At 38.0% G+C, this 13,696-nt stretch overlaps 1 protein-coding gene across 4 annotated transcripts in view; it reads left to right on the forward strand.

Moving 5' to 3' along the window:
• The window catches only part of pex5la (peroxisomal biogenesis factor 5-like a), a 72,637-nt gene that overhangs the window by 34,787 nt on the left and 24,154 nt on the right, over window positions 1-13,696 (forward strand). For 2 of the 4 annotated variants that reach the window (XM_026345263.1, XM_026345266.1), the window contains 6 exons: window positions 3,976-4,087; window positions 8,588-8,800; window positions 9,607-9,730; window positions 10,031-10,124; window positions 10,420-10,449; window positions 12,713-12,808. In XM_026345263.1, the coding sequence (XP_026201048.1) occupies window positions 3,976-4,087; window positions 8,588-8,800; window positions 9,607-9,730; window positions 10,031-10,124; window positions 10,420-10,449; window positions 12,713-12,808 (669 nt within the window). The remainder of the gene's footprint in view (window positions 1-3,975; window positions 4,088-8,587; window positions 8,801-9,606; window positions 9,731-10,030; window positions 10,125-10,419; window positions 10,450-12,712; window positions 12,809-13,696) is intronic. The other 2 variants (XM_026345264.1, XM_026345265.1) reach the window with 2 other exon arrangements.

Raw genomic sequence — 13,696 nt, forward strand, 5'->3', positions numbered from 1 at the left:
GACAGAAACTCTCAGCTATCCCCAAAAGAAGCTTTGCAAGCATCACAAACATTGGTATTCACTGACAGATGTTTCTCTGGTTATCATCCACTCAGCCACTGCAAGCACATGCATTTATGAATATGATTTACATTGTTAAGAGATTCTCCCCGTTCAGTCCTCAGGTCCTATGTCTCCACTGAGTTGTTAGAGCACATTATAATTATACAGCTCAGCTGGCATTTATGTTAAATGGATCCGAGCAGCTTGTTGGATGGATGGAACTATGTTTAATTTGTGGAATACAAGAAAATAGATATCATAAATAAATCAATTTGCTACAGAATCATAAAACACTAAAAGGAAACTGAGGGCCCAAAGGAAAAATTAAATATGTGTGTATATATGTTATGAGCTATTATGAGTTGTCAAGAACAAAATATACACAATTATAGATTTCAATGACATTGATACACTGATCAGCCACAACAATAAAACCACTCCAATTCAATTGAATTTTTATATATACCACCAAATCACATTAGATGTCTTCTCAAGGCACTTTACTGTGTTTAAGGTTTAAGACCTTATAGTATATAACTGTATACAAAATTATATAGAAAACCCAACAACCCCACTTGAGCAGCACTAGGCAAAAGTGGAGAGGAAAAACCTTTAGCAGAACCAGGCTCAGAGTGGGCGGCCATCTGTCTCGACTGGTTGGGGTGAGTGGAAAGAGGAGAGGGAAAAGAACAGCAGGCAACAAGAAACAACAACAACAAGCAGTGAAAACACTGGGCATGGATACCTGCAGAAAGGTACAGAGAGAGGGAGACAGAAAGGAGACAAAAAGTTGTTTATGAGAGATGGTCCAGAGTCACGTTTTATCAAAGTTTTATTAAAAAAAAAGGAACGTTTTAATCCTAGTCCTAAATATTTTATCTTTTTTAAGTCTCTCTTAGCTTTGAGCAAAACTACTTCAGCAACAGCACAATTCTGGCCATCATATACTGCATAGCAAAGGTATTAATGTAATGTAATGTAAGTGTTTTGTATCTATAGAACTGTTATACCACAGTATGAGTGGTATAACGTACATTATTGATGCTTCTGAAGGCGAAACATACTTTAATAATTGATTACTGCGCTTTTCAAGTCCTTATTAAATAATTACTCCAGTAATAAAGTGCACTGGAGGGGACACATGGAACAGTTATGTATTGTTTGTTTATATTGAATATATTGTAGACATCACTTTAGCAACAGAGTTTCACAGAGCTACAGGTGTCATCTATAATTACTTGTTTTGCTCAACTACGGCACAGAATCCAAAAACATTCAATTAAAAATTATGTACAAAAAAAAAAAAAAGTAATGTAAGTAGTTTAAATGTTTGTGTAAAAACCAAAGCAATAATATGAGATATGACAACACATTCAACAGCTGCTGTTTTTCTTTACATGACCCACAGAGTTTCTCTCCTCCCTCTCTACCAGGGCTGATTCTGTCCCACCCCTATGTTATGTTTTAGGTGGTATTTTACCTAACAACTGTAAGTTAACGGAAGTGCTGCCTTCAGAGTCAGAGTCATTTAGAGTTTTCCTGAACAAGCACACATTGCAAATCACTCAATAAATTCGACCTTTAAAACAAGTCTACCCCTGTGTATTCTCATCCTACAATTTGTCGCTGTACTCCTGAATTAGGGGAAAATGCATGGGCTGGCAGCAGTGGAGGGTGAAATCAGGTTACTTCACACTGTGAGACTTCCCGTGAACCAAAGCTTTATTCCGACACCAGAACAGCACAAACTCTAATTACCTGTGCTGGGTCAGCGTTCTAACAGTGCAGCACAAACTCTCACTCAACAAAGTAATGACCCTTCTCTGGATATTATTTATGTACTTTTTCAAAAGTTTTCTGTCTGCAGTAAAAGCGAGACTTTTTTTTACGTACGGAAATAAAAAATAATGACAACTTAATCCAAAATAGTTCTCGTGTTCTACATTTCTTGATACCGCGAGCCGCTTCATTATTAGCTGTGTCGTTCAAATATGCAAAAATCAAAGTTGATCATGAAGCAGAATTCATAATAACTAACCATCTCATCACAAATTATCATTACATTTGTCATTTAATGTGGACTAACCCTAATGTTTGTTTTGGGTTATACAAAAAACACTTTGATGACACTGCATCTAATTGTGAATTTGAATTGTGAAGTGATGATATGTTTCAGAAGGTTTCTACAGTACATTAAAGGACCCATAACGCATGTAAAAACATGTTATACAATATAGTGACTTTATCAGTGCTCTTTATCTGTGATTTGTGTTTACTTTGATTCCCAGTGTTTGAACATAAGAGATCTAACCTAAAGTCCAGTCTCTCTATTGCCTAATTAAACCCAAACATGCTGTGTGTGGGATAGCATAGTCTATATTTCTTCATCTCTTAATTGCTTCTTTGACAACACAAAGTAATATGCTGTGTGTACTGTGTAGATTCAGTTTTATTCAGTACACCTAGGTAAAATTAATAGTAATATTAATAGTAATTATTAGCCTAATTTAGCAGTCCAACAATAAATCCTATCTTTATGAAGATAATGATTGAGATTTAAAGAGGTGTTTTTGTACTTTTTAACTCTAAGCAGCACCACCTGTGCTCATAATTATATTACTATGATCACTCCATCAGCTACTCTTTATAACAAAAACAGAAGATATTTCAACTAAAAAAATCTTTTAAAAAATGTATCCAAGCTAATGTCAACAAAGCATGAGGGTTATATTGTTATTATAAAGCCACAGTATAATGTAGTGTAGAAGTACACACACATATAGATATATATAGATACAGTAATATATTGTACACTGTAATTGTAGAGGCATTGTAGACATGCTATAAAAGCCCCATTCAGCACCTTTCATATCAAGCAAATGGCACGTCGTGTGCTGTTCATTCTATGCTGTGTAATTAAACTTTGAGCACCTTTATTAAAATTCTGCTTGCGAGCGCGGCCTGGAGACCAACAATAGCAAATGTCATGTTTCCTCGCCGCCAGCATTATATACACACTACACAAGCTGACAACAGTGGTGGCGGCTTACCCTTTCTATGGGACAAAACTGTTTTTCACCTCCAAATTATGAAGCACGGGTTGACAAATTGCGGCCAGCTGCACCTGGAGTATCGAGGCTTCAGGGTGCTAATAATGAATTGAATGTAACCTATTCTGCAGCTGCACTGGCAAGCCTACGAATGGGTGCATCACAGGCAAGGTGATTAACATTTTCATGGCTTGGACAGTGAGATAAGCAATGAGGGTTAAGCTATTATTTTTTGGAACATGTCCATTTGCTATCCCTCAGCCAGCTCATTTTAGTGGTTCTCTCAATAGTGACTTACACGCATTCATTGAGATAACATGCACTGTGGTGAAAAAGCAGGTATATTAAAAGGTAAAGTTTACTGCATTTAAAATAGTAGGAAGTTCTTACAGTTAGGTGATCATTACATCATTGAGCCTACAAACTTCAGCCTCTTTGGGTGACTGCTCCACCTTCATCACATTAGTCATTTTCACAGTAGGAAAGGCACAAGTTAAATTAACTAGGAACAAGCAAAGAAGAGCAGCAACCAAAGTATAAAGCTGTGAAAAAAGAGGCCTAAATATCTCTAACGTCTGAATGGATCAACACACATTTGAATCACTTCACTGTATCTATGTCAAGATGCTGTGAATTAATGATGTGCTGCAAATGAACACACACGCGATGTCTCCCTAAAAACACACACTGACATGTTGAAACCCTTGCAGCAGCATAGGAAAATGTCGGCATAGGAACAGCCGTGTCATATAAACCAATTCCATATGGATGAACTTCACTTAATGTTACACTATAGCTGTGACTCTTGCAGAGGATATGATGGGATATTCACAGAAACAAGGCGAGTGAGATCCTGATCTGTCCCGTCTGTTTGTCTTTACAGCTGGTGAGTGAGCAACAAGAAAGCCGTCCACTTCTCAGCCCTTCCATTGACGATTTCCTGTGCGAGACCAAATGTGATGGGGGTTCTCGACCAGTGACTTCCAACACAGCTGGTACTGTATAGTCACCTTTCAGTCCCGGTCTAAACTCAGTCTAACTCAATACACATAAAACAGACAACCAAGCACATGAAGTATGCTTTTGTTTGGAATCATATGTCATTTGCTGTTTAAGGTGCCCGTCAACCATGATGGCAGTGGTCCTCCTCACAATCTGTAGTAACCACTCTGCACTATATATAGTAAAAGCTCTAGTGTTTTGCTATTAACATGTGAGTCATTAGATAGCAGATAGATGCTGTCTCCTAAACATGTTTTTGCCAACCATGGCAACAAAACTGGAGTTGTTTTTTTCCTTTTTTTTCATGTCTCTGTTAAATCAGCATCATCGGCTCACTGCTAGTTGGAGCCAATAATGCACGGACGTATCATAGCTATAGCTGTAACAACATAATTAAACATTCATGTGCTCCATTTAAAAGAGATTGTTAAGAGAAAATGCAACTAAGAGTCTATATAGAGGCTTTTTCTTAGTTCCTGTTTGTCAGCTAAGAAGATACTGTGTGTGTTTCAATCTCTCTCTCTCAGTCTCTCTATGTTTAGAAATACTGTGTGCATAGTCAGTAATGATCCCTGTCAATTCATGATATCTGTAAACTGTATAAACAAGCTTAAAGAGCAGTAGTACCGTGGTTCATGAAAGAGCCATCCATTATCACAGTGGACTAAACTGTCTCCATTGCACTTTGCCTCTAGTTTTTACCAGTACACTAACATAACCACCTTTGTTTTTGTTTTCAACATTTTCACAAATTTTCGCAAACACATTTAGCATGAAAAGGCTCATGTACAGTAACAGATTATAATTATGTGCCAGGAAAGGCAATAAAACACGCAGCTTAATTTGGGATCACTACAGTCCACAGTGGTGTAATTGTGTGTACTTTTTAAAGCATTGATTGCTAAATCAGATTTTACTTAAAAACAGCTTAATCTCTCTGAGCATTAACTATTTACTGTATATATAAGGGCAACATCAGAGGAGCACATATGAAAAGTGTATTGTACAATATACTTTCATTACAGCCATTTAATTCTCCAAATAAATGAGCTATAATGAACTAGGCCAAAGTAGATGTTGATAAATGTAATGTTCTGGCTTTAACAGATGTCAAACACCATCTTTGTTTCCACATGGATTGGGACCTTGATCACTGAGCTGTACCATATTTTAAATGATGATTCGCAAAACCAGATTGCACAGCCGACGAGTCATCTCCAAACCAGCCACTGACTGCGCTGATTCAGCTGAGCAAAGTATGAGGAAATATTTGTGGAAACTCTCAACCTTCTGTCTCCCCAAAGCCTCCTGCTGCTCCCGCTGTCAGTAACATGGGCCTAACATAACTGCTCATGAATATCTAAAGTCACAAAATGGTCAAATCCCATCTGTCTAAAATTGAATGTGTGTGTGATATTTATAAATTTATGTGTGCAATTTAAAAGCAGTCTGTTTGAAACGTTCACATCCTCTTGCTGGTCATCTCATTTTGTCACCTCAGATGCGTGTGTTGTGGATTTTATTTTGTCACTGTCAATCTGTTTTCACCACTGAATAACACTGAGCAGGAATTAGCAAGCCAGAAAAAGAAAAAAAAACTATTAATAATGAATGATAATTACAAGCTGAAATATGCTAATCCACATGAGACTGACATCATGTTGTGCTCTGTCATGCGTGCAGTTTTACTTTCATCTGATTTTGAGGTTGATGACTATTTCTGCCCGTTGTTGGAATCTTAAATACTCTATTATAAATTATAAATATGCTTCATGGGAATCTGGGATTTAGAAACACACTCGTCAAATAAAGGCCTTTTTAAATTTTAAAAATTCAAAAAAGAAAATGAGAGTCTGCCGTCTGAAGTTATCTAACTTCACTTTAACAAGAGGTAACTCTCAATAATGCAGTGTCATTCACACCCTGGTTAAGACATCCATCATTAGTCATGTACTGATGTAGGCTGAAACTCAATGGCCTTTCTTCACAACCCCATCCCCTGATAAAATCCCGTCTCCTTAGTACCCACACTCAATCTTTCTTTTCCTTTTGTCAGCAATTTGCTTTTACACACTTGTCCAATAGTCACATGGATCCTGTGTGCTCTCATGTTGGAACTGAATCCCTGTTGGCTGCTTGTGATTTTAGTGATCAATGTAAGGTCACCATCTTCGCTCTTGCAATTGATTGTTTGCTAAATGTAAAATGGTAAATGCAAAAACAAATTGTTAGTAACAGTTTTACTGGTGTATGTGTCAGCTCAAATGCAAGCTGTAGTCATTAGCATGCCAGAGGTTACTTAGCTTGTATCTGCTGATTTAGACTTACCTCCAAGACCTAGGAGCATGTCATATTAATTAGAAAATCCACTGTGTATGATTTCCTAACAACTTGGAAGTTGAATAGCTGATGATCATTAACTGCATTTGAGAAAGTTTACACTCACACAGCCCCAGGCAGAGTGACCCACAACACATTACATTTGCCAAACCTAACTATAGAACTGAATAAATTAACATGTCTAGATATAGATATCTACAGCACTGTCAAACAACTCACTGAACTAGTTCTAACTAGCTTAATTAACCAGATAAAGATAAAAAAGCAAATAAGAAGCATGCTTCTATCTACTTCTGTCAGAAGTTATAAACCTATTATTTCAATAACTACTATAACATTTCATTTTTTGTGGTTATCGCTGCATCTGTGTTGCGCAAGATTGGGAATCAACTCTTAGTGAACAGTAAGTTATTATCTAGACAGGGTTTAGGGTTCCACAATGACTCAATAATAATAATAATTTTAGTCAAACCTCTTAAAGGTTAGTTCGTATGAATACCATTCGCTCTTTTCTGCTGCCTCACATCTTCTTCTAGTCATTATTATATTGTATAGCTGAAAGCTCATGACTCCAGTAATATTGTTGGTTATTTATTATCTCACCCAGTTGCATTAGATAAAGCTACAGTAGACAATTATATATATAAAAAATCCAGTTGATGAGAAAACTCTGCAATCTGAAACTGCAATTGCCTTCCTAGTCTCATCATTTCAAGTAGACTCATGGGTGCCAAAACATTTTTGACATCATTGCCTTTTCACGAACAGCTTGAGCTTTTTGATGCTAAAAAACCCTTCAGGCAACCTTCCTCACCAGTGTGTCTCCCTTGATTTGTAATTGTACTTGTCATCTAAAGAGTGCAAGGCATGGAAGAGAAGCATACTCTCTAATTACGCAGAGATTTCAGTCAACAAATTCTCTCAGTTGGTTGTCATGAAACAGCAGCATGCCAATTATCCAGTCATGTGTCTGTAGTTTTGAGCTTGCATTGCACAAAAGACACAGTCAGGGTTCTTAGAAAAAAAATTGTACATAACCAATGCATAAAACATCAGTTTTAGTGGAGTTATGGCCCCGTTGTACCTGAACTTGCCTTTTTGGTAACCCTCATGCTTGCTTCATAGTGTTTTCCATTCATAGTATTTAACATATGATTTCAAAAATCAAGTGGAAATAATTGTGAGGAATTCCTGAAATATTGCACAGTCACATAGAACAATAATGTGAATACAAAATAGAAAGCAACCATGTCGCAACATCTCGGTGGGACCGATGTTACACATGTCATGGATTATGAAGATCTGATGAGTGTTCATCGTCTTGGCAGGCCTAAAAGTTCACCGGCACGCAGCCAGCTGCAGAACAATTTGCTGACACAAAGTACTCAGACAGAAATATACAATATACAAACTGTGAAAAATAAACAGAAGAAATTAGCAGTATATTATATTAACAATAAAATAAATCTAGTAAACAGGAAAAAAAAAACTTTATTTTGCTAAATTTTCCAATTCATTAAATTTTTATAATTTGGGTTGTCTGTAGGGTTTTGATAGTTTCATCAGACAACACAGAGAAGTTAATCCCTTTGACAGAAGGCTCTGTGCTCCTTTGCCGCTCGACCAGCTTTAGACGTAATAACTTCATTGACCATACTGGAGCTCCTTGGAGCACTCCTTTATCCTTAGCAGACTGTGCACCGGCTTGAACTATATTTAGATTCTCTGAAAAAAATAGCAGAGCAGTTTTAGATATTCACTTGACAGCTCGACTCGCCGTGTCAGAAAATGCGCTCTGCTCTTTAAGTGAACAGAAGCATAGAGCAGGGGTTAACTATCCCTGCACTTACATTCTCTGATTGGATGAACACACCTGATCCAGGTAATCAGCAGTGGGTAGGAAAGGGAGAGTTTGAAAACAAGCAGGACAGGCAGCCAAAGAAAGTTACTGGGATCCTTTTGGAAAGTCTCATCACTATATCAGAGCGGACGAGACACAAGATCGTGATTTTGTACAATACACATATGTTCAGATCATGATTTCTTCAAGTGAAGTTATAAAGACAACATAGATATGCAAGACACAACCCAGTTTGCCCCCAAATAAGCCTTACATTACCACTATAACTACCATGGTATTTCTTTCCTCACAGTTCTGTCTTCAACACTGGACCTGCTGGATCTCAGTGAACCTGGTGAGAGGAGGAACAGCAAGGGCAGGAAGAGTCCTCTGTCATCCCGGTGTGACAGCCAGAAGAGCAACACTCACAGGAAGAAAACAGATGAGACGGAGCTGATCCAGGTGGAAGTTGAACAGACAGGCTCGAGCATGAAAACCCCAGAGAGGGCATCGCTAGACTCAGGTAGTGAGTTACAAAGTTATGATTTTTCATAATCCACTATAAAAAAAAAAAAAACTTGGAGGATATGACATCAATGTCCTCTACAGCAGCTACAGCTGAACAACTCTTCTATCCAACTGCGACTCCCGTCACCCTCTGTGGAACTAACCTCACACACAAAGCAGGACAGAAAATAATAAAACAGAATCAAGACCATTTACTGTAATGAAAGGACTCATATTAAAACACATTAAGCATAAATGTCCTCTTAGGTTTGTTTTTTACCGGTTGAAAAGGTTAAAGGCTTCAATAAGAACTAATTGTGCAGAGTTACTCAACGTGTTTGGCAGAATGATCACATTAATGACTAAAAAACAGTGTTAAAAGGGTCGTTTAGCAACTAATGGAAAAAATAACTAGTCACTTCTAAATTAGCATGAGACTGCAGCTTGATGACAACGCAAAATGTTGTTTTTCACAGAGCTCAAACATATTCGTTCAAATTAACATAAAGTGCTTTGTTCGCAGAAAACTATACACTTTCAAACTGAAATGTATTAAATATCTCAATGAAAAACACTCAACAAGAGTGTAAAAGACCAATGAAAGGACAAACGCACTACAGTAAATACTGTTATAATGCTGTAATTGCACTACAAATTGTATTCATACGTACATTACACGTTACATTGCAACATTGACGTTACATAAATTATTGTATGTGTTAAGAAGTGGCCAAAAAACAGCCGGGACAAACATCAAACTCATGCAGGCTGAGACACAAACATTATGAAAAAGTAATTTTATTTTTTTATTTTATTTCTCACCAGTTGCTATTGGTTCACCTTTGGATAAATGGGAAGAGCTGAACCCAAATCCTGACAGAAATGGCAACAGAAAATGGAAGCTGGAGAGACGACGTTCATCTAAAAATTCATCCAATGAGTTTCTGTGGTAGGTCTCGTCCTCACCAGGCATCAGTGGCAATATGATACTCTCCATAGTAGCAACCCTGTCTTTTAATTAAGATGTTTACTAATTTTATTTATTTTCAGTACAATATCCAATCTCGCACTCGATTAACAGTTTTTGGTAATCAAGTGTGAAAACTCAAGACACTTAATTAAAGCTACACACATCAGATTGTGGCCTTGACTTGAAAACAGAACATGTGTTGTTAACATTTGACCAAAACTAAAATCATCCATTCCTAAATGTTTAAGTTGCCTGATTCTAACCATATCTTACTTTTAGGTCCATAGACTGTAAAACCCAATTAGAGCCATCGAACAAGAACTCCTTCGAAGCAAACACCAAAGTTGAGACAGAGTCTGCTCTAGCATCTCAAGTAAGTGCTGAATGTGACAGGAGGAGGCAGTAATCACTGTCATTGTTGTTGGCACTTAAAAAACAAGATACTTTTAAAGTAATAAAGCTTCACACATCTTAAACATATTGTTCTGACTAATGGTTATTGCTTTATAATAGTTTAACGAGATGATGAATTTAAAGTATTTATTTAGCAACTGCATGTTAATACATTATATTTCAGCATTAATATTAGTTTGTTTCTGATGATGCATCCTGTTGTGTGATTGTTGGCCCATCGTTTTGTCCTAACACTTACAATTCTTCCATTTCAGCTCAACAGGCAGTATATTAGTGGAAGACATGTAAGCCTCCCTATGCATCCTTTCATATAATATTGAAAGACTTTTACATTTGCACCGGGAAAACAGCATCACACCATCTCATAAAATTCGATTTAAAAGACCAAAAAAAGGGTGATTGTATTTAAGCCATACGACACCTTTGGGGAAAACCAGATATGTTGGCTTTAACATTGTTCTTTTGTGGTGCTACGAGGTCCAAATGTCAAGCGCTTTCCTACTGAGTTGATGAGTTGATGTCTCTGTGTAGGTCTGCATAAAGGGTCTTGTTTCCAGACGCCATTATTAGATTAATAGCCTGTGAATTATTCAGCAGTCTTACTCTGAGCCCATTAGTGTTGATCTCACCAAGCTAGCTAAGCATACATCACCTTTTCAGGACTTTGATAAATAATAGATTTGGGATTAAAGATAGCTGTCCGAGATGGAAGCATGTTCTTGCCAAACAAACGCGCCGCATTGGTTTTGCTCAGGAGGTGCATAGTAGCTCGCTGACAGAGATACTGTAAGGAGTGGGTTTAGTTTCCTACTTAGCAGGTGCCACCAACAGGGAGATGTGTGCTGCATGAGATTTTCAGAAGCAAAAACCAATACAAGTAGGTTAGGCCTTTTTACTTTTGTAATGTTGAATGAAAACATAATGCTGGAAATATGAATAAGATGATGCAAAATAAACAACCAAAAAGAGCAAAGTGACAGCACAGTTATATCTTATCACAGGATTAACTTGCTCCACGCAACAATTCTTTGTCTTTATATCCATGCACGTGTTTCATCTTCGTCTTTTAGCATGATGTAGGTAGTCATCAAATGTACTATTGTTGTTATGATTTATTATTTATAAAATAAACCAAGAATTTTGTTAATCTGTTGTAAAGTGCACATCCGCCGTGCCAGAATGCAAAGCTTGACAAAGGAGAAATAACTGGGGCTGGGGTCTTTTACATCAGGCTGCATTGTATTCTGGTCTATCAAGTCTTGTTCTGGAAGAGAAATGCAACCCCTAAAATATCCTAAAATAGATTTCACCCTGTGTATAGGTAAAAATGTCATGTTGTGACTTTGGAAAGACCTCTCTGTCTCTGTCACAATGGCACCAGAGCCTGACATTAACTGGTGATGATTTTCCTGCAGCTAAAAGTTTCTTGTAATAAACTGGAAATCTCCTGTCAGATGACAGACTCAGACCCAGATTTTATCAAATAAAATAAACCCAGAAAGAACAGAAAGCAACAAAATGGTTAAGCAAATAGTATTGTGGGTGATTTTTTCCTTCAACAACCCTATTACAGTTTTTTTGTGCTTCACATCATTGTAAAGAAAAAATATTGTAGAGCAAGACTTTCTTTTAACGCGGCATGCATTTTGTTCTTGTAAGTAAGAAATGTGATTTATCTCAAAAAAGAAATGTGATTATCTAAAGTAAATGGTTGAGGCCATTTCTTCTTAGCCTGTTTCTGCTGAGATTCAGTAACCTCAATTAATCTTGCATAATGACAGTCTGAGGAGATGGGAATTGTTACAGGTGCTGGCCGGCCTGACTGCCAAACAGCCTGTAATGGGGAAAGCGAATGACTCCACACACAGAGCAGTCGATTCCTCAGTGTCTGTAATGGATTTGCTGGCCCTGGGATGTTTACTGTGCAGTCTTTGCTGTATACAGTAGATGTAGTTCCACATCAGATCTGAACATGAGAGGGTACTGTGTGTGAAAATCATTTAGCCCTTTCAGTTAAGTGTAGATGCAATGTGGATTCGGTTTGCACAAATGTAAACACATAATGCAAAACCACAGGTGTGATTGGTACATTTTCACAGCACAGCTATATCCAAGTTTGAAACAAAGAGACTGCGAGCTTCGGGGTTTGATATTGCATGCACAACTGCACGGGTTGTGGGTCTGAGTGGGGTTGGGGGATAAAACAAAGAGGCTGGATGAGTAGCATGGCGTTCAAATAAGTGGTGGGGCTGAAGGGAGGGGGTGAGAATGCTGGCAGCAGCGATTCTGCTGGCCTTCCTAAGCATGTCAGAGGCTTTATCGAGGCAGGGATATTCACTCGTCCCTGAGAAAGCAGAGACGGCTGACCCTGCACACTCCCCGTGCCTGTCTCTCCCTCTGGCTGATCGTGTATGTGTGGGTGATGTGTTGTTGTGTATGTGGATGTGCGTGTGTGTGATGTGCTTTGCTGAACGTCCGTGTGGTTAATGGATTTAGTTTGAGCATAAATGTACTGTATATATTATGAAATGTGTTTGTGTGTGACAGGCTCGTCTAACGAAGGAACAGCGCTGGGGCAGCGCCCTCCTGTCCAGACATCAGTCTCTGGAGGAGGAGTTTGAACGAGCCAAGGCTGCTGTTGAGGTAAGCAGAGTGCCGCTTAGCAAACCTCACATCTGTCACCTGTCAACAGACATCCATCTCCGCTGCTAACTTTTAAGATTTATTAGGAATAACAAAGGTTGTTTCTCAGTATTAACCAGCAGAACTTTTTTTCTTCAGTGCAAGAAGGCAGGTTTCCATCCAAATGTTGTGCAAAATATGAGCACAGGTGACTAGAAACCCACCTACTTAGTTACATAGAAACTACTATTGAGTTTTCTTTTTGATGCTTTCATCGTATGTTCTATTGGTTATGAAAGCTCTCCACTGGAAACAACTACCGTGATCATGGAAACCTATTTTCAGTTAGACATAGTGACACCTTACAACTTACTGTAGTTACCACACAGTTTCAAAGTACAGGATTGTTGAGAGCTCTATTCCATTACTTTATTTATTAAAGAACTTTATAGTAGAAATTAAAAACACTCATGAGTCTCTGTAGTAATACTCAAAGAGATGAAACCATTTTTACATATATATATATATCACACTTCCACTATCACTGCCCATGTAGCCTCCTAATCGCTCCTGCAATTTAAATATCTACCAGAAGCCCTGGAGAGTTCATTTCCATGCGACTTCTTCTGCCCCTTTATCTCTATGTCAAATGATCACTATTGTGCTTCCTAGAGTGTACGCCCTGTAACCCTGTGGTGCTTGCTGACAGTTTAAAAGTCTGTGCTGATTTCACACACACACACACACAAAGTGCACAGGATATTTGACCCAGAAAAATATTCACAAGTCTCTGCTGGCTAACAATAGGGAGGTAAATAGGTCAGACATATCAGATATCACAGGGGATGGAGAAGTTCCAGTAATTAGATATGGCTTGACTCATCATAGGACTGTGTATTGACACACAGC

The sequence above is a fragment of the Anabas testudineus genome, chromosome 4 (genome assembly GCF_900324465.2).
Source record: "Anabas testudineus chromosome 4, fAnaTes1.2, whole genome shotgun sequence".
In the NCBI taxonomy this organism is placed as follows: Eukaryota; Metazoa; Chordata; class Actinopteri; order Anabantiformes; family Anabantidae; genus Anabas; species Anabas testudineus.